At 42.5% G+C, this 27578-nt stretch overlaps 1 protein-coding gene across 3 annotated transcripts in view; it reads right to left on the bottom strand.

Annotated features, from left to right (window-relative positions):
* The window catches only part of HERC2 (HECT and RLD domain containing E3 ubiquitin protein ligase 2), a 233159-nt gene that overhangs the window by 21905 nt on the left and 183676 nt on the right, over nucleotides 1-27578 (bottom strand). For all 3 annotated transcript variants that reach the window (XM_051822208.2, XM_051822209.2, XM_051822210.2), the window contains exons 67-81: nucleotides 26699-26885; nucleotides 25578-25718; nucleotides 22035-22226; nucleotides 18175-18328; nucleotides 12446-12553; nucleotides 10918-11049; nucleotides 9499-9657; nucleotides 9298-9416; nucleotides 8219-8344; nucleotides 7613-7768; nucleotides 7113-7228; nucleotides 6817-7015; nucleotides 4111-4325; nucleotides 1872-2049; nucleotides 1201-1362 (exon numbers count right to left, since the gene is read on the bottom strand). In XM_051822208.2, the coding sequence (XP_051678168.2) occupies nucleotides 1201-1362; nucleotides 1872-2049; nucleotides 4111-4325; nucleotides 6817-7015; nucleotides 7113-7228; nucleotides 7613-7768; nucleotides 8219-8344; nucleotides 9298-9416; nucleotides 9499-9657; nucleotides 10918-11049; nucleotides 12446-12553; nucleotides 18175-18328; nucleotides 22035-22226; nucleotides 25578-25718; nucleotides 26699-26885 (2344 nt within the window). The remainder of the gene's footprint in view (nucleotides 1-1200; nucleotides 1363-1871; nucleotides 2050-4110; nucleotides 4326-6816; nucleotides 7016-7112; nucleotides 7229-7612; nucleotides 7769-8218; nucleotides 8345-9297; nucleotides 9417-9498; nucleotides 9658-10917; nucleotides 11050-12445; nucleotides 12554-18174; nucleotides 18329-22034; nucleotides 22227-25577; nucleotides 25719-26698; nucleotides 26886-27578) is intronic.

Consider the following 27578-nt stretch of genomic DNA (forward strand, 5'->3'; position numbering starts at 1 on the left):
TTGTTGGATCTACCTTTGTACATTTGCTATGAAAGTAAGGAAGAAAAGTCCATCTAGATTATTTCATTAGTTGATATTCCTAATGGAGATATTCCTATGTTTGCCTTAGAATAGAATCCACATTTGTAGTAATATTATAATGATAAAAAAATTCTACATATATTAAAGGTTATTCCATTTACGTTCATTAGCTTATTTTACACAACCATGTAATAAGATTATAAAGGCAATATTTGAGTGGCAAGATATTTAGTTTGATTAATATTTGGCTTTCTAAGTTCTCAAATAATTGATTAAAAGAATAACTATTCATCAATTCGTTATTCAAAAGGAACCAAAGTATCTTGAAAAAAACTTTGGTTCCATCTTGAAAATTTTACTTAATCTTAACTAATTCAAAATTAAACTTAAAATAGTTGCTTGTGGCCAACAGTTACTGTAGTGGGCAGTACAGCTCCAGGAAAAAAAGCTACACGGTTGGGCCCAGACTCTTCCCCTATCTGAGGGGCCACTGGTCAGAGTCAGCTTCACAGGCACCTGCGCATCATGCAGCTCTCCTTATTACACCTGCAGTCCCAGAGGTCAGAAAAGGAGCATTCTGAGCAGAGACAAGCTAGAGTTTCCTATCACAGCAACTGCACTCCCAAGCCCACTGCACAGACTTTGCTACCTAGCACTCCAGAATTCACACGCTGCAGGCCACTGATCAATAAGTATGTGAACTATTCTAGCAACCACCTGTTTACAAGGGTAAAAATAGCATCTGACCAAGCTAAGAAACAGCCCTGAGTTATACTCAGCTGGGCTGGCGTGGCCTGTGGACTCAGGTGCTGTCTAGCTTTCTGTCTGGCTCCCTACAGGATGCCCATCTGAGGCAGCCTCTAGCTAACTCAGACATAATCCTCTGAGCAAGCTCTAGGACACCCCGCCAACACACCACTATAAACTGCAGAGTAGGAGCAATATGCTTTCCTACTCTTCAAATAGGTCTCTACACTATGGAAAACCTTGGGCTCTGGGGGCTCCACTGGATTACACCCATTCCCCAAAAGGGCACAAACAGCACTTAAATATCTTAATGTCTTTGGGCTTTTTTATCCAATTATCCAACACATTTTCTCAAAGAAAGTAGAGGAGAGGTTGAAGCACACCTGAGAAGCACACGGAGGGGCAGTAAGGAGGTACAGCAACAGGAAATACCTTCATGGGCACTTTGCAGCCGTCACTGCCCCCTCTGCCAAGCTTGCCATAATCGCCGTCCCCCCAGGACCACACGGTGTCATCATCGGTGAGGCAGAGGGTCTGGGCGTCGCCACTGCCACAGGCAATGTCTACCACACGGTGGCCCTGCAACGCTTCCACCTTCAGAGAAAAGGGATCAACACAAAAAGGTGTACCACTTCTTAACACAGGTGCCCATTTTAAGCCTTTACAAACAATAGGTAATTTTAATAATCTTGTAAGACAAAACAGAAAACCTTTCCTCTGCTTTAACTGTAGGGGGCAGATAGCAGTGTCCTGATGAGCCAATCCTGCACTACTGTGGAAACTCTTCATTCACTCCTTTGTATTACCTAATAGAGTGAACCTTCTAGAAGACAAACTTTTTAGGTAGATGCCAAATACTATTGAGCATTACAAAGAAAAGCATATTTCAAACTATCATGTTTAAATGGCTCCAGGAAGGAATACATACCAAGATCATTTTTAGTTTCAACAAAAAGAAAACCCACTGGTAATCAAGGAACTTATAATCATCAACTCTAAAAAACTAAAAAGAATCTAGAATGGGAGATACTTTTGACTTTTTAAAATTAATTTGCAGAGCAAACCACCCATCCATCCTGCTTCAGCATGTGCTGCCTTCTCACCAGCTTGGGCTTTAGTTGGTCCTCACTGTCGCTGTGCCCCAGGCGGCCATACCGGCCTTTGCCCCACGTGTACAGGTCCCCAGCTGCCGTGACACAAGCACTGTGGGCTCCACCAGCAGCAACATCAACCACTTCGATTCCTCTCAGAGACTCAATGACACGAGGACGGTCACAAGGACTGAAAAAAAAAAAAAAAAAAAAAAAAAAAAGAAAGAAAGAAACAATGACAACTCTATTTTTATTCTAAAATATTTTTAAACTAATTGAATACTATTAATTTTTTTTTGCTGCTCATTTATTCAATGTACATCTCCCCAATCAAGAAATTGTTAAACTGCTCCACCGGCCTAGGGTTCTTTAAGTTACTTAAATCTGCGGATTTATAGCTTTCATCAGATGAGGAAGTTTTCCAGCTTTCATTTCTTCAAAACTCTTATCTTCATCTTCCCCTTCTCTGATGATTCCAATTATGCACATATTAGGCCACTTCAGGTTGTCCCATAACCCAATGGTGTTCTGTTCATTTGTATATTTTTTTTTCTGTGTTTCATTCTGTATAGTATGTCTTCCAATTTACTGATGTTTTCTTCTAATATCTAATCTGCTATGAATTCCAACCAATGTATTTTTTCATCTCTAACACTGTGAACTTTGATGTGGAAATTTAAGTCTATTTCAGGTTCTATCTAACATGTTCCACGTTTTCTTCTAGTTTCTTGAAAATGTAATATGATCAGCTTTTAATAAAATTCTTACCTAGGCAGGCACCGCGGCTCACTAGGCTAATCCTCCGCCTTGCGGCGCCGGCACACCCGGTTCTAGTCCCGATCGGGGCGTCGGATTCTGTCCTGGTTGCCCCTCTTCCAGGCCAGCTCTCTGCTGTGGCCAGGGAGTGCAGTGGAGGATGGCCCAAGTCCTTGGGCCCTGCACCCCATGGGAGACCAGGAGAAGCACCTGGCTCCTGTCTTCGGATCAGCGCAGTGCGCCGGCCGCAACACGCTGGCTGCGGTGGCCATTGGAGGGTGAACCAATGGCAAAGGAAGACCTTTCTCTCTGTCTCTCTCTCACTGTCCACTCTGCCTGTCAAAAAACAAAATTTTTATCTAGTAATTCTAATATTTGTATTATTTCTGTGTCAATTTCAACTGATTTCTTTCCTCATACAGGTTGTATTTTTCTGCTCTTTCGTTGTCTGATAATTTTTGACTGGATGGATGCAGGACATTTTGCTATCTATCTTGTTGGATGCTTGTATGTTTAGATTCATAAAAATATTCTCTGTGAATATGTCAAATTACTTATACACAGGCTAGTCCAGTCAGATCTTATTTTAAGCTTTGCTGGCGGGATCACAGCAACAACTAACTATGGCTATTTTTTCTCCATTATTCTTAGTACTCTAACCAATGATGAGGTTTTGAGGGAGCAGGTTCTATCCCTTGCCCTAGGAACAATTCCTTCTAATACTTTTGAGTAATTTGTTCTTTGGCCTCACAAGCATGACTGTCATAGTAATCTCTGCAGGCCTCTGGAGTTCTCTCTGTGTGCATCTCTCTCTTCTCTGGTACTCTGCATACTCTAGACATCTTAGCTTCCCCTGGACTTCTAGTTCTATCACCTGTACACTAAGAGAGACTGTCAGGATCTGTGTGGGTTTCTTCTCTCTAAGCCACAGCCTGAAAACTTTCTACAGGCAGAAATTTTTAAAACTCACCTTGCTTGTATCCTGTTTCTCAGAGAATACTCTACTTTGCTACCTAACATCTGATGTCTCTATGACTGTTGTTTCATTTTGTCTGGTGTTTTTAGTTATTTCTAGGATAAGGAATGCCCCTGTTATTCCAATTTGGATAGCAATCCCCATTAGTGGATTGGGTCCCTTTATTGAAAAACTGGTGTTATTTGTGTGTCCTTTCATCTTCATTCCTGCTATGTCCTCTGTATTTCCAGTTTTAGTATTGTGTGTGCTACAGAAAATGCCAAATAAAATTTAGTGAGTGACTTTGGGAAGAAGAACAAAAGGAAGTTTAGTATTTATAAATCAAAAACTCAGTATTGCCTTTTCCCTCCTAATTCATCACAACTTAGCACCTAAACCTACTTTGGCTAAATAAGAACTTAACATTATTTAATTTGGCCGACTTTTGTAAACATTATTCTGAAAAACAAAGTGCCAATACTCTTTAGCAAAAACAAAAAGCAAAAACAAAACATTGAACACGATGTTTTCACATAATACCTTCTGTTTCCATGCCCTAACTTCCCATCTTCTGCTTCACCCCAAGAGTACACTTCTCCTTCTGAAGAGAGGGCAAGGCAGTGTTTTCCTCCTGAGTTCACAGCTACTTTCTTAATAAACACGTGCTGAATGGATTCAAGTAACGTTGGAGTAGACACCGACTCTGTCCCTCCAATTCCTAGTCGGCCACCTGCACCATAACCAGTGGCATACAGCTAAGACAAGAAAAACACCAACATCAGGTTTAATGATTATCCCTATAGTTAGTAGTTAGTAAACTTAATCAGCATGCTAGACATTTTTGTCACACAGAAATGATACTTCATTTCAAATAATATTAAAAATCAAAGGAATGTTACTGTATGTCATTATACATACTCTATCAAAGCTCTACAAATGAAAGAAATTCACAAATATATTTTGAAAATAAGATCTCCCTAGAAGTTTTTCCGCTTTTGTCCAGAATAACAACTGCAATTAATACCAAGGAGAGAACTTCCCCTGAGAATTCATAATCACCAATGTTGACTCTCAAGTTGGTTTTCAGACTGAATTTAGATCACCTATGGACTGAAATTCACAGGGATAGAATTTAATTTATAATGGCTTAGCTGATATCTCAAGTTTATAAATTCTCTTTGGGTGAGTGATTTCAAACTAATTCTCAAAGAATTTCTACACAAAATTTTCCAAGGAAAATGGCCAGCTCACAGTTTTAAAAGTTCACATAATACAAAAAGAAAGAGGGTACCTGGAGTGAGAGTCAGCAGAATAGTCTAATATGATTAAACAAATAAAGTTTTGCATATTCTCAAAGAATAAGAGGGTACAAAAGAACTAAAAGCAGAACTTTCAGAGATTAGAGAAATAACTGAAATTTAAAACTCGGACATATTAAGTGGCAGATTACACAGATGAAGAGATACTAGAAAACTGGAAGATCCATCTAAAGAAATTATCTAGCATATGGCAGAGAAAGACAAATGGAAGAGGAAATAGGAAAGAAAGGTTAAATTATGTCAAGGAAGACTTTCTCATTCAACATCAACCAGATTTTCAGGTAGAGATCATACAGAGAATTCAGAAGAAGTAAGATATGAAAGAAAAAAAATAGTGTCTAGGGATTTAACAGAATTGTTGAAAGACCAATTCTCAGAGCCAGGAACATAATCTCACCGCCCCAACTCTAATCCCATCAATCTCTCACCTCCTGGCAAAAAAAAAAAAAAAACTAAAAAGCAAAAATGAATAAAAATGGGTGGCAGAAAAATAAAGAGAAATTGATATTTAAGTATATAATTAAACCATTGATTCCTAAAACAGATCTTGAAAGCAGTCACAGATGAAAGATGAACTTCCCACTTCCAGTTCATGTAAAAACCATGTAATCCCCTCTCCTTGAAGGTGGGTTTCTTGCTTCTAATGAGCAGAATATGGCAAGTGACCATCACTTCTAGGATTCAGTTACACAAGGCCATGACTTCCATCCTGCTATCACTCTTTCTCTTGCTGGTACTCTCTCCCTTGCTTGCACTGATACACCAGCGGCCATGCCATGAGAACATGGCAAAGAACTGAGTGAGGGAAGCCTTCACTAACAGTTCCTGAAGGACTTGGGCCTCAGCCTGACAAGTCTACAGGGAGCTGAACCCTTCCTTTCATAGCCTCAAGACTGTAGCCTGGTGAGAGATTCTGATGGTAGACTGAGCTATGCCATCTCAAGTCCTGACTCAGAGAAACTGAGATGATACATGTGTATTATTCTAAGTTACACAGATAACTAATTCAATACCAAAGGCAAAGAGTGTGTGAGACAGGAACACTGCATGATGGTGTCTCACTTATGATCATGGCTCTCCCAAAACTCTCAAACTAAACATTCATAAACACAAACCAAAAATACTTAGATTCTGACCAAGTTAGGTATATGCAAAGAATACAAGCTTGTTTAGCATGAGAAAACCAATTAATCCAATCCATTATTATTAATCCACTAAAGGAGAAAATATCTGTAGAAAGACATTTCCAAAAAATGCAGAAGGGTATACAACTTGAGAAAATCAATATGCACTTATGAGAAGAATCAGATGGAAACTGCCTTAATCTGATAAAGGGCTTCTATATTAAACAGACGTGTGTGAAACATCCCATCACACTGCTTTCTGCACAGTTTAGGTCAAGATAAGAACACAGCCATGACCACCACTAATCAATATTACACTGCAACTCCTAACCACCACAATTTACTCCCTTTCTCACTATCAAAAGGAAAAAAAATAATAGGAAGGCAAACTGTAACCTAGGAAACAAAAATTCATTTACAGATTATAACTCTCTGTAAGGATACAAAAATCTTGCGACACTTTAGAAAGAAAATAATGGAATAAGGTCACCAGCTACAAAGTCAAAACATAGACAATGTATTTCTACACATTAGCAATCAATTTTTTAAAGATAAAATTTATAATAAACAGGAAAAGAATATATCTAACAAAAATTGCAAACAAATACATTTTATACTTCAAAATAAAAATTTAAAGCTTTAGAACACATCTAGAGATTATACAGAAATATTTCAGAACTATAAATGCTTTTAGCATATACCAGAAGCACTATTAATCTTGAGACAGTATTTTGGTATACAAAGCATCTAACCATAAATGTCTCAGTTTTAAGGACAGCATGACACAGAAAATGCACCCTTACCTTCCCATCAGCTGTCACAGCAAAGAGTGTCTGTTCTCCTCCAATTAACTGCACTGGTCTAAGAGTTGCAAGGGCTTCACATGGAGTGGGGACTTTGACTTTTGCACCTTCAATGCCCCCAAGCTGCCCTCTATGATTATGTCCCCATCCATAAATGGTTCCACTGCCGCCAGCAGAAAGGGTCCAGTCGTCTGGTCGCCTACAGCAAACATGAAAAGAGCATTTGACATGAGAAGAACTGCACACGTAAGCTTGCTTTCACACGGAACGGCATTTCTTGTTTCTGACATAATAACCTGTTCATCCACTGCACGAGCTGCTCATCCTGCTCTCTTTTGAAAACGTCATGGCTCTCATGCAGAACATCCATGTGTTCGCTGTCCGCCATTAACTCACGGATTTTCTTAGCCACCTAGACAACATTATGATGAGACCATGAATCAAACACTCATCTCAAGAATAAAACAAATACGTATGAAGACAAGACAGGAGGAGTCCTTGCCTGGGAATATGAGGAAATGCTAATCATCAGCACTGTGATTTTATGGTTAATAAGTAAAAGCAACACGATCACATCAAGTCTAAGGGATTAAAATGTCTACACAGCATCGCTGCATCTTTCACACGAGCTTCACTGGAATTCAGCGTGCCTTCTTTCATTTTCACCTATGTGGGGTTTTCTTTCTAATATTTCTTGACAAGATAAGCTTTTGTGTCTCATAATACTGGTGTCATTTTTCTAAACTTTAAAAATGCTTTTGCATTACAATAATGATACTTAAGTAATATGCAATACCTCATCAAGAAACAGACGGGGCAATGGTGTTCTCTTGTCCAGGGCCACAGCAACACGAGAGGCCATGCAGTACCGTCGAAACCAAGCCCACTTGTGTGTCTCAGCACAGCAAGGGAGAGTATCTAGTTCCAGGTCACAGGCAAGAGCTACTAGCACCTGCAGCCACCAAAAGTTAAAAACACAGGAACACACAGAAATGCAGTTAACATTACACTTTGACAACACTATGGCTAGTGATGAGCAGACTGTCACAGGCCACCATCCCAAGGTTCCCATTCAAGATCTCCTTACTTCCATCAGCAGGGATGTGGTTATTTCTAATAGTTCCTATAGATGCGCCTCCTACACAGGATCTCAGATCCAACAACTGCTATAATATTTGTTGCCTATATCAACTAATAAGATCTGTGTATTTCAGTGAGCTGGCTCTTAGGCATGGGAGCTTAGCTCACACAATCATTTCTTCAGATTTTCACAGATTTTTCAATTTCAGCAATGCCTAGAACTGCCCTCAAAGAGGCCCAAAACACATCACATTGTATGTGACAGGTCCTGGTGACTCTCCCAAATATTTCTGGTGTCAGTTAAAGATAAATCAAATATTACCTTAAAGAATGGGCTGTGGAGCAGCTGTTTGCCCCCTCTCACAATAGGGTCTTCATATTCAAACTGCCTTTGCAAAGCTTCCGGAAGGCCTTTCACCAAAGCAGCAAGAGCACTGCCTGAAAAACTCTTAACAACAAAAGAATATTCTATTACAGGAATCCAAAATGCAGAGGGCTCCACAATTTGTTTCATTTCTGTAAGCCAAATGTTTCATTACGTAGTTACTATTTCCCTTTAAAAAGTGCTTACTGATACTCTCAAGTAGGGAAAAAGGCTTAAAGGACACGAACACTGAAACAGAAAACAGACGGTCTGAACACTCATCTCAGAATGCTCGGCCGACAGCTCAGCACAGCTCCTCCTGCGGAACCCATCCCTCTCCGGCCCACAGACCCTCCCTGACCTGGTGAGGTGAGAGCCAACCAGAACTACCTCATCAGCAAACAGAGGGCTCTGGGAATCACTGTAAAGTCCAACAGGCACCATCCCATACTCACAGCCATCGACACAGACTTTTTTTTTTTTTTTTTTTTTTTGATAGGCCGAGTGGACAGTGAGAGAGAGAGAGACGGAGAGAAAGGTCTTCCTTTGCCATTGGTTCACCCTCCAATGGCCACCGCAGCCGGTGCGCTGCGGCCGGTGCACCGCGCTGAGCCGATGGCAGGAGCCAGGTACTTATCCTGGTCTCCCATGGGGTGCAGGGCCCAGGGACTTGGGCCATCCTCCACTGCACTCCCTGGCCACAGCAGAGAGCTGGCCTGGAAGAGGGGCAACCGGGACAGAATCCGGCACCCCGACTGGGACTAGAACCCGGTGTGCCGGCGCCGCTAGGCGGAGGATTAGCCTAATGAGCCGCGGCGCCGGCCGACACAGACTTTTTTTAAAGAAAAATCCAAAATCCAGTTTGAACTCAAGTATATGTAGCAATATAAGGCAAAAATCAAGATGTGACAAAGCCCTCCTTATGCTCTGGTGAAATTCCACAATGCTTCTCGATGATTTAGAGGTTTAAAGGATTACAGTAGTATTTTATCCCCAAAAGGCCACAGGTCTACAAATTGTACCATAATGTTACGTACCAAAGCTCTTGTTTCCCCGTCATTTTCTCCTAGCAGTCTATTTATGTTAATCGACTGCCCAAATTCAGTTGTAAGCAGCTTCCTCAATCTTTGAAGGGCCCACATTCTGTGACTGGCAGCTGAAACAGACAGACAGAAAATATGAGAAGCTTGACCCATTTTCCAACTATAAGACAGGTGTGATTATAATGGCATCATTACCTAAGGCACTCAACTGTGCACATGCCGCCAGAGAGGCTGCAAGGCGCGGGACGATGCTTCTGTTGGAGGTGAGATTGAGTCGGAAGTCCAACAGACATGTCACCAAGTCCATGGATGGGCAGGAGAGGACGCAGCGATCGGAAAGGAGGTCCTTTGGGCCTGCGAATGAACACACGGTGCATGTGCCTGTGTCTGAGGGGAGCTGCCGTTATCAGTTGAGGAGGGGAGGGCAGTTGCTGGAGTGAGTTTCGTGGGTTCTTTTCCTCAGGTCAGTACAGAGATAAAAAGCCAGAAAACAATTTGCAAAAAAGCAGAAACTTTTATTTGATTGACAAGTGAAAGAAAAGTGTCTAGTCCAAGAGGAAACTGGACAGGACACTGGCTTTCAGGAAGCGCCCAAAGTTTTAAGGCATTACTATCTTTTCATTGGGTTATTTTATGGAGGTGCCACACTATATGTTGATTGGATTGGGGCACACGGAGATAGTAGGGGTCTCTTGGAGACAGCCAGATTCTGGTTAGGGGAGTGGACCCCTCTTTTGTTAGCTCTGGGTGGAATACTGCAACTAACTTGAATTTGTGATTTACACCCACAAGGTCACACATGCAGCATAAGAAGCCACAGTGAGGGAGATGTCGGCAGGTCTGGAAACAAGCTTTGCAGCTGCATCTGGCAGCTGCTTGTGAAGGACATTCTTCCTGTGTCTGAGGGGCCCACAGAACCCCAGCTCCACTGGATGGCCTCAGCTGCCCCACAGCAAGACACAATTGCAACTATCAAGGGTGGCCCCAGCCACCTGTAACTCAGCAGTCAAGGGTGTGCCTGTGGCGTAACACTAAATCATATGAGCCATGCTCTTTTTTGTTTGTTTTTTATTATTTTTTTGACAGGCAGAGTGGACAGTGAGAGAGAGAGAGACAGAGAGAAAGGTCTTCCTTTTGCCGTTGGTTCACCCTCCAATGGCCGCCACGGCTGGCGCACCACGCTGATCCGAAGGCAGGAGCCAGGTGCTTCTCCTGGTCTCCCATGGGGTGCAGGGCCCAAGCACTTGGGCCATCCTCCACTGCACTCCCAGGCCACAGCAGAGAGCTGGCCTGGAAGAGGGGCAACAGGGACAGAATCCGGCGCCCCGACTGGGACTAGAACCCAGTGTGCCAGCGCCACAAGGCAGAGGATTAGTTTAGTGAGCTGCGGCACCAGCCCATGAGCCATGCTCTTAACATTAACATTTTCACTGTAAAGCTAAAGCCTTAGGAACTGTGACCAGCAACACACTCATCTTCCACATCAGGAGAAGAGGGAGTGCTAGCACTCTGACAGCCACAAGCCTCAGTGGGGCCTGTGGCAGCACTCACTCCCAACACAGCAGAGGGCAGACCATGAATTACTGTTAACAGTCCCATCAGTGCCTCCATTACCTGCAGCTGGCATGATGGGGTAGACAGTGAAGCGCCAGCCCCACCCATTCACAGAACCATCACTGATGAATTTCCACTTTAACTCATCCCCCGGGATGCGGAGCTCACTGGACCAGTCAGACCACTCACGGCCTGGAGAGAAAGCACACCCTGGGGTTAGGTTCACTCCATCACTGATCAACTCACACTTCTTTAGATACAAAGCAAAATCATTCACACTGCGTCAGAAGACCACGGAGCCCTTCCAACCCATACATTCCCCAGTTCAAGTTCACAGAGACACAACACTCTCGGTGAATAGCATTTTAATACACACCCCATTCAGCAGACTCACTCAGCCCCTGTAGTAAGTACTAAGGACGCTGCATCGGAGAGACCACCACCTAACAGGGATACAACCACAGTCACAGCTAGGGTGCAGTGACAGAGGTCTGCAAGGCTGGCCCATGTCATGGCTGCAGGGATGGGAGCCAAGCAACAGGAAGAGACCTCGCTTTTCCCAAGATCTCAGTGTGCAGCTTAGCTTGGCCAAGAAAAGGACACCTTCCAGGAAGGAATGGAATCGCCTGACCAGAGCCAGGGGCCGGGGTGCTGTGGAGAGAAGCTGCAGTGTGTTATCTCATCTCAGAGGAGATGGAGATCCCTTCCACAACTAACAACACTACTAAAAGCCACATTGACAGACATCTGACAAAGTGCCCGGAAAACCTATGCTCATCAGCGTGACCACAACGCTCCACCCAAAGCTCTAGTTCAGGGAGTTAAATAAGCACACAGTGTAAGATTTACTGGGACACAGACACGCCCACTCATTGACATGTGGTATGTGAGCAGTTATGACAGAGACAAGATGTGGCCCACCAAGCCTGAAATGTTCACCACAGGGCCCTTTACAGGAAGAGTTTGCTGTCCCGTGCTTGAGATAAAGAAGAAAGAGCTATGAAAATACAACCCCCCGCCCCCATGCAACTGAAAATTCTAAAACCCCAGTAAAACAGCACTTAACAAACTCCTGGGATGCAGTAATATACACCTGCTTGACCTCATGAGTACATCAGCAGAGCAAAGCCAGGTCCAGACACAATGGCTGCTAGCTCCTCAGTGTTTTATCCACCATACATTCAGAACATTTGTTCCATGTAGCCAAGTCCCCATAGCTGGCAGTGAAAAACAAATTCTTTGAAAATGCTCTGTCCTATGCCAACCTTTACCTCCACATGCCTGGCACTTTCACCCATCTTTGCACCTTGTCTACCTGGGTGAAGCTGGGTGTGTCCTGACAAGGATCCACACTTGCTCATCACTCAGTACCCCTGCCCATCAAGTGGTATGATGTATACACCATACAGATAATTACTCATTTCAAGTGGGAAGTGGCAAATAAACCCTACTGTACCTCACGGCTAAATGGCTTCTTGTCCCTTTCTTAAAGCTGCCATAAGAATGAGGCAGCAGCGTCGGTCCCGCCATGTACACAGTTCTGTTTACAGAGGCAAGCAGACTGTCCTGCTTAACCACCCTTCCTCACCTGACCGCACAGAGACGATCCTGTTGACGCCGTCCATGACTGTGAGAGGGTCATGGCGCCTCTCTGTGGAGCACTGCCGGTCAAACTCCACCCTGAGTCCTTCTGCTCCTTGAGGACAAGCAAGCACAACACAGAGTGAGAACTTCAAAACCACTTAAACTAACCGTCTACCAAGCAGAAACAGTGGGGCCTCCAAAACGAGAAAGACCAGCCTATTTCCCGTCTACCTCCCCCACCAGACCGTGACCGTCGCCTGAAAGATCAGAAAGCACTTCTGCTTGGCCAGATTGCCGTGTGCTCTCACTCTGGACAAACTTGCATGGTGCGAGCCCGATATAGCCCATTACTGAACAGGAGGGCCTTGTGGAAACCCCCAATCTAGAGTCAAGTCAGGTAGAGTTGTGAGTAACCCAGGGACCCGCACCTCAGCGACTGGCATCTGGAGTGGAGAGTCTTAGGGGACTGAGTCCTGAACAAGTGTGGCCTGCACTAGCTCTGGGTAGGCAGGATCAGAACTAAATTCTAAGACACCCAGTTGGTGTCCACAGAGAATAGAATTGCTTGGTATGAAAAATCCAGATTTGGTGTCAGATGTGCTGTGAGTAAAGGAGTAAGTTAGGTTGAAACATTTTCAAGGATGAGCAGAGGACAACACTGGGGTCCAGGAGTGAGGCGCAGGAGGAAGGGAGGGAAGAATGATGTCACACCCAGGGTTGTGCTGGTGGGTTTCACACAGAGGACCAGCAGGCTCTAACTGGTTTGAAGAGAATGTCTCTGGACTTTGTGTAGAAGCTGATCCTGTGAGGACCCGAGAGGTGGGAAGGGAAGCAGGAAGAGTCACCCAGTCAGAAAGGACGTTAGTGTAAAAACCAGGTGAGACCCAATGGTGGGCCATCTGAATTGTCTGGAATGCATGGGAAATGGCTGAAATTGCAATATACTGCAATAAAACACACAAGACAGGATTGGCTAGTGGAGTGAATATAAAATGAGAAATAGAAAAGAGGTGGTCATAGATTTTTGTCTCTTGCAATTGTTGAACAGAAATACCTTTCGGTTTTGCCATTTCCATCCTGAAAGAGTTATAGCTGAAAGGTAAAACAAAAAACAAACAAGAAAAAAAAAAAAGAAAAGAAAGAAACAACAACAAAACAACTTTTTTGAACTCCACATCTTTCTAAAAATTTAAGAAAACTAATTTCACTGAAAATGAACAAAATAGGGGCTGGTGTTATGGTGGGTTAATGTCACTGCCTGCAACGCCAGCATCCCATATGGGTGCCAGTTCACGTCCTGGCTGCTTTGCTTCCAACACAGCTCCCTAATGACCTGGGAAAGCAGTGGAAGATGGCCCAAGTGCTTGGGAGCCTGTTCACCACATGGGAGATCGGATGAAACTCCTGGCTCCTGGTTTACCGAAACCAGCCCTGGCTGTTGTAGCTATCTGGGAAGGGAATGGAAGATGTCTCGTCTCGTCTCCTCTTCTCTTCTTTACCCTCCCCTCCCCTCCCCTCTCCTCCCCACCCTTTTCTCTCTCCTACACCTCTCCCTCTGTAAATCTTTCAAATAAATAAATCTTTAAAAAAAAAAAATGAACTAAATAGAGGCAGAAAGGCCAAATCTAATACAAAGTTGTTGTCAGAAAAGAGAATAAAGAACAGAGTTACAGCCCTACTGACAACAAAAGCAGGCCAGAAATGTGCACAATATCCAGAAAACTCTCCTTTATCCTTTCAAAACAAGTGAGAAACACAATAAGGAAATGATATAATGTACAAAAGAATAACAAATTCAAGAACAGGAAAACCAAAAAAACTAAATGGTAAAACTAAGGGAAGAATTACAATTTAAAAAAAGAATTCCAAAATAAAGATTAAACTAGAAGAGGCATAAGCTCAAATAAACATAATACCAAAAGTCTTACAGCAAAAGAAAAAATCTTTTAAAATAAAGAATAGAAAAGTATTTGAGGAGTAGCCAACATTACATCTGTAAGACATCCAACACATAAAAAATTGACCAGTGTTCCAAGAAAGGAGAACTAAACAAGGCTGCAGAATGAACACCACACCCTTTATCTGAGAGTAACCTAGAATGGTCAACATTAGCACAGTTTAGTAAAACAATAGAAAAATCACATGATTCAAAAGGAGGGAAAATGCATTATCACCGTCACAGTGTACAAAGAATAAATGATCTAAGGATTTTTTTTTTTTTTTTTTTTGACAGGCAGAGTGGACAGTGAGAGAGAGAGACAGAGAGAAAGGTCTTCCTTTGCCGTTGGTTCACCCTCCAATGGCCGCCGCGGCCGGCGCGCTGCGGCCAGCGCACCGCGCTGATCCGATGGCAGGAGCCAGGAGCCAGGTGCTTTTCCTGGTCTCCCATGGGGTGCAGGGCCCAAGCACCTGGGCCATCCTCCACTGCACTCCCTGGCCACAGCAGAGGGCTGGCCTGGAAGAGGGGCAACCGGGACAGAATCCGGCGCCCCGACCGGGACTAGAACCCGGTGTGCCGGCGCCGCTAGGCGGAGGATTAGCCTAGTGAGCCGCGGCGCCGGCCCTAAGGATTTAATATTGATGTTGGGGACTGTAGAGGAATCTACTAGAATGCCCTAAAACATCACAATGACTAAACAGACAAAACGACAAACAGAAAACATTAAAATGTATTAAAACCAAGACTAAAGTTTGAAAGGAAAAAGATATAGTACATAATAACGGTGGCTTGATCAGCATAGCCCTGACTGTTAATGAACAACTTAATACATTATCCCTCTTAGTAGTTTTTTTTATCTGTTCTACTTAATATGACTAGTTTAATTCTGTAATTATCACACAGTTATTCTTAAGTGTTGAAAATTAACTGAAATGTGATCCCTGTTGAACATGGGAGTGGGAATGGGAGAGGGAAGGGATGTATAATTTGGGACATGCTCAGGCTGACTTGCCCCAAGTGGTGGAGTTGGAAGCATACCAGGGGATTCCAATTCAATCCCATCGAGGTGGCATGTACCAATGCCATCTCACTGTTCCAGGTGATCAGTTTCAGTTCACAGTTGGTCATGGTGGAGGGACTGGGAGTCAAAGGGAGCACATAGACAAGTCTAGTACCTGCTAACGCTAACCAATGGAGTAAATAAAGGGGAGAGTGATCCAACATGGGAAGTGAGATACTCAGCAGACTCATAGAATGGCAGATGTCCTAAATAGCACTCTGGCCTCAGAATCAGCCCTAAAGGCATTCGGAGCTGATGAAAAGCTCATGAGAGTATTTCAGGCATGGAAAGCCAAGACACTCTGGCAAAAGATCTCTGCGAGTGAGATCCCAGTGGAAAGAACAGGTCATCAAAGAAGGAGGTATCTTTCTCTGAAGGGAGGAGAGAACCTCCACTTTGACTATGACCTTGTCTAAACAAGATAAGAGTCGGAGAACTCAGAGGGCTTCCATAGCCTTGGAAACTCATGACTGGAGCATAGGGAGATTACTGATGCCATAGACAGGAGTGTCAATTGGTAAAGTCAACAACAGGAGTCACTGTGCACTTACTCCTCATGTAGGATCTCTATCCTTAATGTGCTGTACATTGAGATTTAATGCTATAACGAGTACTCAAACAATATATTTCACTTTGTGTTTCTATGGGGGTGCAAACTGTTGAAATCCTTACTTAATGCATACTAAACTGATCCTCTGTAAAAAAAAAAAAAAAAAAGAAATTATCAATTCCCAACTTGACTCTCATTGGGATTAAACATGACAATAGGTCTGCTCTGATTTCATCATCATTAAAAAAAAAATCATCTATTATTTTTCACTTTATGTTTCTGTGTGGGAGCAAACTGTTGAAATCCACACTTGATGTATACTAAGCTGATCTTCTGTATATTAAGATAATCGAAAATGAATCTTGATGTGAATGGAAGGGGAGAGGGAGTGGGAAAGGGGAGGGTTGTGGGTGGGAAGGACGGTATGGGGGGAAGCCATTGTAATCCATAAGTCGTACTTTGGAAATTTATATTCATTAAATAAAAGTTTAAAAAAAAATAACATTATGCTCTGGAAGATACAGTATTATTTTAAGAATTTGCAAGAATAAAGAGAGCATATGACAAAATCTTTTCAATGTTTTTCAGTAACTGTAGTGACAATGACAGTATTAGAATTATATCCTGAATCTGCTGTGTATGTAATGTGAGATAAGCAAATGAAAAATTAGATAGTATAATTATATAAATTATATTTATATAAATTATAGATAGTATAGATAGTATAGTACTCTATCAGCCTCTGTCCTGTAACTTGAATTTGGTATGGAAGAAAACAGACACTGACATAACAGAAGAAGGTTAAGCAGAAACTTTATACTTTTGAATTTGACTCAAGAATAAGCATGAACTCAAAATAAATTAGTCTGTCAGCCCAATCCATCATATTCCTGCCCAGTGAAAAGATATAGAAGCAATGATAGCCCAGTAGCAGTGAGTATCCACCCCAGCATCCAGGTTGAGAGAGAGAGAGAACATGCACTGGTTCACTCCCCAAAAGCCTGAAATGGCTGGGGCTGGTCCAGACCAGAGCGAGGAGCCTGGAACCTAACCAAATATCCCATCTGGGTGGCAGGGGCTCAAGTACTTGATGCTTCCCAGGTCTACATTAGCAGGAAGCCAGAATGCAAAATGGAGTCAGGACTCAAATCCAGGCACTCCAACATAGTTGGAGACATAATACTCTAACCAGTGTCTCAACTGCTAAGCCAGATGTCCACCCCAGGTTGTGATCTTGAAATACCATCTTCACTGAAAGAAACCACAAAAGATCCCAGGTGGAGAAGGGGCCCTACAGGATGAGCTTAGAATACCTGTCACACCATACTACGGGAAAGCTTATCAACGGATCACCAGAATCATTTCAGAGGCCAACTGAAGCAGCTACCACTCTTAGGAGCTTCAATGAGGAAAAAAATCACAGTGGATTAAAACCTCTCATGTAAGTTTCAGCCCATGAGTTCATAAGGACACAAAATATAAAAACACTAACTAAGCACCCTCAAGGATGATAGGGAACTAATTCTTTCTCTTGAAAAAACTGGTAAATAGAAAGAATCAAGCTTTTATATAATATATTTTTTTATGCAAACAGTACCCCTAGGTAACCAATGAAAGGAAAAGTGAAAATGTCTATTTATAAAAGTGTTCCAGTTAATAAATACCAAATAAATGATTCAATTAGAATAACATTTTGTAGTCCTCACGGGATCTACTAGGTATTAGGTGAGGCTGGGTCACAGGAGCTAGGTGCTTCCTGAGGCTGCGTCACAGCCACCAAAGGGACTGCCAAAGGGCTGAATTCATTGGGCCTCTGAATCAGGTGGAATTTGCAGAGAGACATGACTCAGACACAGGCTGTACTACAGCAGCAGTGACCCTGCCCTGAGGAGGTCCAGGCCCCTGGGAAGGTCATGAGTTAAAGGCCTGAGTGCCTCAACAGGTGAACGGTCAAAAGGAAAGGGAGAAAGAAGGAAAGGGGGATGGAGAAAGAGAAGGGGAAAGCTAACTGTCTGTTCTGTAAAGTTAACTTTCTCAGAAAATGCAGTAAAGGAATTCTAAAGCAATTCTGTAGCTTCTTCTCTATAGAACAGAGATGGTTGCTCCTACTGAACTAATCACAGAATGAAGTCACTGTAAAGGCAAAGATCCATGCAGCTCCTCCCCAGGGGATGGACTGAGTACCTGGAATTTTCACTGTGCCACTCGTAGAAGTGTCATCAGTATAGGGATGGCTACTCTCCACCACCACAGGCTGAGAGGAAAGACGTCCACTTTGCGAGTCCGTGGCGACATCCTCCAACTCGGTGACACAGAGTTCCAACAACATATCTGCCACCTGGGGAGGAAACAGGGACACAAATGAGGAGGTCAAGTGGTTCCATACCTGTCTCTCTGTTCACTACCACTACTCATCCTGCTCTGGGTCCTTTGAAGGGACAAGGTGGTAGAGTGCAGGACCCAAAGTTTGAGAAATGTAGATGAAATCATGGCTCAGTATACTCACCTATAAACCAAGACAGCACCAAGCTAGCAAAAAGGTCTTGAGGCTTAGAGATAGCCTACACGAAAGCAGCCAGAAGGCACCTCACAAGCACAACACAGTCAATACACGGCAACTGGCCACACCAAACACCTGTGAGGACCCACAGACACCAAGGCAGGACGACCTCCTGACCTCCTGAGAAGGAGAGGCTGCCTCAGGAAGCAAAATATCAAAAGAAGGAGACAAACATTCAGAAAGATGATCAGGTCCTAGAGAGCCACGGCACTCAAGTAGGAGGGCGCAGGAATCAACAACAATCACGCCTCAGGTCCAACAGCGGCACAGAGTATCTGCAATGAGGGGGACTACAAATATGAACACGCTTGGGGATTTCCTGATCAAGACACAATAATCCAAAATGTTCTTATTTTAAAAATGTAGTAGCCATCTATGTGGTTAATGCTGATGATTATAACTTGGATCTTTTCAAAACCAAATGAGAATGCATTATGATAGCAATAATATATTCACCTCAAAACTTTAATTCAGAAACAAATAATAAAATTATTTTTATGCTACAAATGCTGTTCTATACTTTCATGAATATTCTTCTCAGTTTTTTCCTTATAATTGTATGTCAAACAGTTTAGCTTAGAAAAATTATATTTAATAAAAAACTAATATCATTGTTCTATGGGCATGATTATTATAAATTTATGTGTGTTTAAGAGTTCCAAATGGTAGGGCAGAGCAGGATATGAGGATACCCATCTTGCCAAACTGGCAAGCGTGGTTCAAAGTCAACCTTATCCTTATTTCTGTCTCTGCTGGAGCCTGAACAGCAGACGCCAGCAACACGAAATGCCTATGGGCAGAGTCCACAAGGGTGCTCTGGCCTCCCAGATCTTCCTCTGCAAAACCTGTCACTCACCACCAAGAAGAGGGCATGGAGCTTCTCAGGAGGGGTGAGAGTGGTCAGATATGGCTCTGACATTAGGGCCTGGGGCTTCCAAACCCAACCCTCCTCTACCAGCAAAGTGAATCTCCTTGAGCCAGTAACAATGTCTCAGTTACCCCAACTGTCATAGGAAGGCAACCTCTTCCCTCGGATCTGAGGAATGCACCAGAAGTTGGCTGGCCTGGATGTGGATGGCAGATGTTAGGAGTTACCTTGAATCAAAGTTCTCTGGGGCTGGCATTGTGGCACAGTGGATTAAGTCGTTGCCTTCAATGCCAACATCCCATACGGGAGCCAGTTTAAATCCCAGCTGCTCCACCCCTGGCCCAGCACCTTGCTAATGTATCTGGGGAAGCAGCAGAAGATGGCTCAAGTGGTTAGGCCCCTGCCACTCATGTGGCAGACCCAGATGATTCCAGACTCCTGGCTTCAGCCTGGCCCAGCCCCAACAGTTGTGGCCATCTCTCTCTCTCTCTCTCTGGTCTCTCTCTCTCTTTCAAATAAATAATTTTTTCTAAAAAAAAATGTTCTCATCACATCCTTTTCTCTCATAAATGCAATAAGCATGGAAGAAAATTTTTTCCTTGTGTCAAATCACTTTGATTTAATCTCTTAGTTACAAGTAACTTGTCTTAAAAACTAGAGAAGGGGCCGGCACCATGGCTCACTTGGCTAATCCTCCACCTGTGGCGCAGGCACCCCAGGTTCTAGTCCCGGATGGGGCGCCGGTTCTGTCCCGGTTGCTCCTCTTCCAGTTCAGCTCTCTGCTGTGGCCCGGGAAGGCAGTGGAGGATGGCCCAAGTGCTTGGGCCCTGCACCCACATGGGAGACCAGGCGGAAGCGCCTGGCTCCTGGCTTCGGATCAGTGCTGCGCTGGCAGCAGCAGCCATTTAAGGGGTGAACCAACGGAAGGAAGACCTTTCTCTCTGTCTGTCTCTCTCTCACTGTCTAACTCTGCCTGTCAAAACAAAAAAATAAATAAGTAAATAAATAAAAAACACCAACAACAACTAGAGAAGGAAACCTGAAACTTTTTAGTTTTTCCTAAATAACAGATTGAGAAATATCAAGCTCCTAAATAGCCATTACTGTGTTTTCATGACCACTCAGCCACACTAAAGTACTTTATAATTTTGATGGCTGGTATAAACACAGAATAGGTTACCTGTAACCAGCATCACTGTATCAAGCTCCCTGGCATGGCCAGTCTTGAAAAGGCAGAGCAAAGCTGATAATAAACAAGCATCCTCCAGGAAGCCCCAGGACCTCAGGACTGACCTCCCTGTGTCTATCACACAGCTTAGACTCTAGATCTACAGCCCAGACCATCTGATTGGCTGCTAGCTACATGTGCCTGCATGAATTTAAATTAATCCAAGTAAATACAAACTTCAGTTTTGTATCAGGTGCACTAGCCATATTTCAAGTTCTTAAGAGCCATGCGTGGCTGGTGACTACAGCCCTGGATGGATCAAGTGCGGAACATGTCCACATGACAGAAAGTCCTATAGGAAAGAGTGTTACCAAATACTGAAACATATTTAAAATATCATGGTATTGCTGCATAAAGAGTTATATCAATGGGACAAGAGTTATATCAATGGGACAGAAAAGAGTCTGTAAATACCCCACAATACATATAAGAATTTAGAATACAATAAAAGTGATTTTCAAATCATTAGGGAAAAGATGGATTATTCAATAAATTTTGTTAAGACAAATGGTTTGCCATCTAGGAAAAATAAAGTTGGATTCCTACTTTATTTCTTATATAAAGATAACCCAAAGGGCTCAAAAATGTAAACAAAATAAACTAAAATCATAAAGATGATTAGAAGAAAGCTTGGAAGAATTTCTTTAAAACAATATCATGAAAATAAACACTTCTTTGCAGCATAAAAAACCCAGAAGGTGCAAATGAAAAAAAAAAAAAAAAAAAAAAGCAGATCTTACTGAAGAAAAAATTTCTACAAAGCAAAAAATAACAAAGTAATATCAAAGGCAAATGGAGGTGGCAGGGGGACTGCAATATATTAGTTAGCAATGGAATTCAAAGAACTCTAACAATCAATTAAAAACAGAAGAACGCCAAAACCAGTTCTAAAAAGGAGAAAGGATGCTGCTGTGGAAAATAATTCACTGATTTTTTTATGGATATTTATTTATATATTTACTTATTTACTTGAGAGAAAAAGGGTTTGGGTTGGGGGTGGGAGAGTAGTGGAAGTGAAACTCCATCCACTGGTTCACTCTCAATGTACCTGAACCAGTACAGGCAGAAGCCAAGAGCCCAGAACTCCATCCAGGTCTCCCACACGGCAGGCAGGGGCTGGAGTTCCTGGGCCATCTCCCACTGCTTTCGCAGAAAGCGGAGCAGTTCAGACCCTGACACAGGATATTGGTGTCACAAGTGGTGGCCCACCCCACCACCAGCCCCCAGTGTTTTGTCTGAAAAGAGTGCTTCTAAATAGCTCTAGGCTAGGACCAAATGCAGCAGAAGGGACTGTGTGACCATCAGCAGTGTCTTCCTTCAGGCAGAGGTTAGCTCAGCATGGAAAAGAAAGATGGGGTACGCAGCCCTTAGCCCCCCGACCAACTCACCTGTGGGTAGGCAGTGCCCATGCCAGACAGCACTGCCGAGAGCACGTCCCTGCCCCTGTCCCCTGCGCGGCTGCACACTGACAGTTTAAGCAGGTCCACCACCACACGGGTATCATCTGCAATCAGCAGGCTGGTGAACTCATCCAAGGACTGAGGCTCCGGGCCTGATGCTTTATTTTGGCTTTCAACATCCTACATTAAATGACGTAAGAGATAAAGGGTTATCAGTTTACCCACAACTCAAAGAACATGTCACCACAATGAGTAAAGCCTTTGGGGTATTTAAGGCCATGAAAAAACAAATTAATGAAGAAATGGGAGTCCCCTAAAATCTCAACCAAACACTGTACTATGTTTTCAAGGCCAATTAGTTGTTTTACAAATTACCAATAGCATCCGTCAAAAAGGAATGCCTTAAACTACATAGAAATGACAATTCACTGTTATGACCACATTTGTATCATAGGTAGACATTATAGCAGAAGACCTAAAAGTCAAGTCATACCATACAAAATCTACCCCTTATCCATAAGATATATTTGGGCATTTTCTATCAAATTTGTATACTGTCACTTTGCATATTTTGTCTAGATCTTCTCCATAATTCTTTCCTAGAATTTCATTTAAAGAAACTCATTGACATGTAACACATTATTCATAATCTCTTGCTCCTTGGATTCTTCATAAAAAAATAACCTATGAAATAAAGTCTTATTATTATTACTCTCTTAGTTCCGTATCCACCATGTGAACTAGGATATATGTATCTTTGATGATTAAGCTTTCTCCTTTTTCAGTAGAGGAAATGGCTGTCAGCCATCTCCCTAGCATCACTGCTCCAAAACCCCTACCCCATGAGGGCATCCTACCCAAGACAGATGCCCCACTAGGTTTGTCTAACATACAGGAGCCCCTAGGAGATTGGCGCTGGGGCTGTTTCTGGCAAAGGAACAAGACAGCCACCAGAGCCGAGGAATCCCAGTTCCTGACCCTCAAGTAGGGATCACTGTGACCCTGTGTGAAACAGGGATGGGCCCAAGATCCCCAGGCAGAGTCTGGCTCCCGCAAGGGTGAGCAGGGCCAGAGAAGCGCTTCCTCTTTTCTCTCTAGACTTCAGAACTTTAGCAAATGCAGTGAGACACTTTCCAGAAACAGCAAAAGGTTTGGGGAAGCACAATTCATCCAGGAACCTTAAGGAGAATGTGACTCCTGTACACTAGACCTCTCTGAGACAGGAAAAGGTTCTCCTATGCTCCTGTCTGCAGGGAGGCCCCGGATGTTGCTAAGTGCAAGTCACCAGGACCGACATTCCAGAGGATGCACACTGAGGACAGCAAAAGCATTCAGTTAAATATATTGATTACATTTAATACTCTGATATTGAAACTGAAAGAACCTAACTTGTTTTTGGTGAGGGTGTTAAACATACATACACACACACAGACACAGACGCACATGCACACACACAAACAACATGTCTAGGTGAATTGCTAAAAATCACTAGCAGTCTATCTTTAAAGAAGAAAATTACTTTGCCATAATTTAAAAGTCAAACCAAAATTGAAATGGCAGAATTCAGGTGTATAACTTGGATGATGCCTGTTGTATGAATAAATTGCTAGAAAAGAAATCATACTATCCTTCTTCTACCTAAAAGCAAAAATCTTGCCACCTTCAGAATAATTTCTGCATTATACCCTCATTTCAGGAGAGTAACAAAAATCAGAACTTGATTCTAGACTCCTGTTTATAAACAGCAATCTTCTTATTACCCCAATTGGTTACAAATAATTTCCACAGGACATAATTTCTGTCTGAGTAACAGTACAATAAAACAAAGACTCCAAATGCAGTTTTGCAAGTCTGTCCTCAACAGGATAGGCTGTCAAAGGAGAGTGTGAGGGAGGGAGAGGTGGCCTGGTGTGAGGCGTGCCTCAGAAGGCTGGGAAAGGTGGCCACACCTGGGGTGCCTAGTGTGGCAGGGCCAATCCAACAAGGAGCCAGCCTAAAGGGGCTGGGAGGGCCACAGGTAAAGCAGGATGTGCACTTACAGTCTGATAGACTTAAAGTCTATCAGGAAAGATAGACTTTTAGTGCAGAGGTTGTGTAGAAGAAAAAGAGCATTCACAATAGGGTGAGTGGTAGCCAAACTGGGAGGTTCATCATTCATGGGGACTGACAGTAAGTAAACAGCCTGTCAGTGACAGGACCCCGGTTTCTTATTTTCAGAGAAGAGAATTAAAAATATGGAAAGAGTGGAAACTAGAATCAATCCTAGATGGGTTAGAATCAACTGTATTGATATGAACTAATGGTTTTCAATATATGTAGATATATAACCACATAAATCTGAGGCACATACCAATAGCATATATACACACAGTCATTTATTCCCTAGCTTTGTCATCTCGATAGCAAAGACTACATGAAGGGCGATATCTTGGCTTCTAAATACTGTTCTCCACTAAAAAAAAGAACCAAGAATTCTTGGACAAACAGTTGATTCTTCTGCTGGAGCATAAAACATTTTGTTGAGCCTAGAATTTTGTGTTATATCATAAAGAAAGGAAATGCTCAAAGAATGATGGAAGCATGTCAGTATCTGGATACTTAAAGAAGAATTAACATCAACCCTTTACAAATACTTCTAAAGAAAAGAGAAAGGAATGCTCCCCAACTCAATCTATGAAGTCCAAACAAAAACATCACAAGAAAAACTAGATCTGTCTCCCTTATGAACTAAAGATGCAAAAATTCCTAACAAAATAGTAACAAGCCAAACCCAGCAACATAGAAAAGGATTATGCACCAAAAATATGGAAAAGTAGAAGGTAAGAACAACTTTTGTGGTGTTGGACTGATGAGAAGAAAAGACTGTCGTACAGGAGAATGCCAATGATTATACTCTAAAAGATATGATAAGGTTTGAAAAATGAATACCACAGTAACAATGGATTCATCTAGAAGTATTAATGGTAGGTAAAAGTATAATGAGATACAGGGTATTTACACAGTCCCAAAGTATCTTCCCAAGAGTGTTTATGAGCATTAACACACTAACTGTCTTCTACTGGAGAAAACTGGTAGGCACCTTAACTCAACAATAAGAGTTACATCACCAGTAAGGCCATTAATAATATTTCTTGTGGTAGTCTGTCAAAGTTAAAGACTGAAGAATTGTTCCATACTGAAGAATAAAGAGACAACATACAATCCTAGGTCCAGTGCTAGACCTATAAGCATACCATTGGCATAATGGACAAAATTTAAATAGGTCAATGGATTAGAAGGAAATAAATCTTAGATCAGCGTTGACATCTGATGCACAAGAAATACACACTGAAGCATTATGGAGTGACAGGGCTTGTGTCCTCTTGCAGCTTATCTAAATAGTTCAAAAATGCTAACTGGATAATCTAGGTGAATGGTATATGGAGTATACTATATTCTATTCCTAAATACTATTTCTACAACTTTCATGTATATTTAAGATTATTTATAAAAGGTTATTTAAACAAAAAGCTAAGAAGAATGCTTCTTGACCTCTTTGGTTTTGGTCATTGTTTCTGCAATGATGCTGGCAGCCCCTGGGTCGTCCGTCACGGGGATAAATGGCCGAGAGGAGGCTGTGGGAGCAGATGGGGTCACTGCAGAGGGAGTCATCGCATCCTCAGAAGAGACAACCTAATTGGAGGCACACGGGGGGAGGATTTTAAGTGGGAAAACTCAGCAATGAGGCATGCTTCCTACCCAAGTTCCAAATGTCTTATCTGAGGCCAACTGGGGCTGTTCACAATGTTATGCATTTTTTTAACTTTTATTTAATAAATATAAATTTACAAAGTACAGTTTATGGATTACAATGGCTTCCCCCCCCCCATAACTTCCCTCCCACCCGCAACCATCCCATCTCCTGCTCCCTCTCCCATTTCATTCGCATCAAGATTCATTTTCAATTATCTTTATATACAGAAGATCAATTTAGTATATATTAAGTAAAGATTTCAACAGTTTGCACCCACACAGAAACATAAAGTGTAAAATACTGTTTGAGTACTAGTTATAGCATTAATTCACATTGAACTACACATTAAGGACAGAGATCCTACATGAGGAGTAAGTGCACAGTGACTCCTGTTGTTGACTTAACAAATTGACACTCTTGTTTATGGCGTCAGCAATCTCCCTAGGCTCTTGTCATAAGATGTGAAGGCTGTGGAATATCGATTTTTCAGAGGCAACACAGTGCTTACACGAGGTATCAGCTACCAGCCTGCACCGTCAAGTGCATGCACATTTCCAGGGAAAGCTCTCACTGTTCAGCGGGTCACAAGCACCACCCCAAAACAACCTCACATCTCTTCTACTTGGGTGTTTCCCCCAAACAAGTTTCAAAGACATTTTACTTTCAGAGCATTACAGTTTCAGAATTGCAGATAAAGGATTGTGAACTTGTATTTAATGGTTTTTGAAAGAATAAATCTATTTCAATTTAAACATTTTTAAAAAAATAAGCTCCTTTAAATAGAATATTTTTCTAATTCAAGCCAAAAATCAAAGTAGTAAACACAAAAACAGCCTCAAGTAAGTAACAGAGTAACTGAAACCTTCCTAGGTACTACTTTACCTTTCTAACCTAACATGGCTTTACAAGTTCCTTTTACCTCTCTTTTTTCTTGCCATGGGTTTGGACTCAGTCTGTCTTCCATATCAATAGCCAGCAAGCATTCCTCTCCATTCACGGGACTGGTCATGGCAGGCGTATCTGAGGTGGGTGCTGAGGAGGAGAATGAGGGGCACTCCACGGGTGCAATCATGCCAGCTGGCATCAGGGCCCCAACCACCGCATCTCTGTGAGAACAGAAAGCCAGGCTTCGTGAGCTACCACGGCATGACAAGAGGCAGCAAGGACAGACAAGGGCTCACTGAAGCCTTTCCTAATTCTTGTAGGACAGATGGAAAAGAGCTTTGAAAAACCACTGAACATGATGAGTATTACCAGGGATCCACCTGCTCAATGCTCGCAGGTCTTCTTTACAGTAATGTGCTGTATCACAATGCTTTTGCAATGATGGATCACACATATGACAGTGGTTGTGTAAGATTACATGGCCTAGTGCCAAGGGAGCTATCTTAGTGTCTGTAAGTAAGTACATTCTATGATGTTTGCACAACCACAAAAACAACTAACAACTCATTTCTCAGAACATGTCCTCATCATTACCTGACACATGACTATATCTGAGTAACTACAGTAATAACAAGTGAAAGACGGCCACATATGAAAACCAGACCAAAACAAGTCTCTAGCTCTTCCTGAGAAAACTTCTTGGATGGTAATTACAGCCTAAGGGACAGATAATTGAACAATTCTGTGTTCACTGAAAGCCTGTCACATCTTGGCTGCAAGGACTAAATGTCCTCTCAATAACTGATCCAAGTTTTCTTCTGAAACTACGATCCTATGTAAGTATTTTCAACAGGTCCACACCTAAGATAATAAATAGGCAGCTCATTTAGGCTATGGGAAAACAACAGTAAAAT

Source organism: Oryctolagus cuniculus, chromosome 12, assembly GCF_964237555.1.
Source record: "Oryctolagus cuniculus chromosome 12, mOryCun1.1, whole genome shotgun sequence".
Taxonomy (NCBI): Eukaryota; Metazoa; Chordata; class Mammalia; order Lagomorpha; family Leporidae; genus Oryctolagus; species Oryctolagus cuniculus.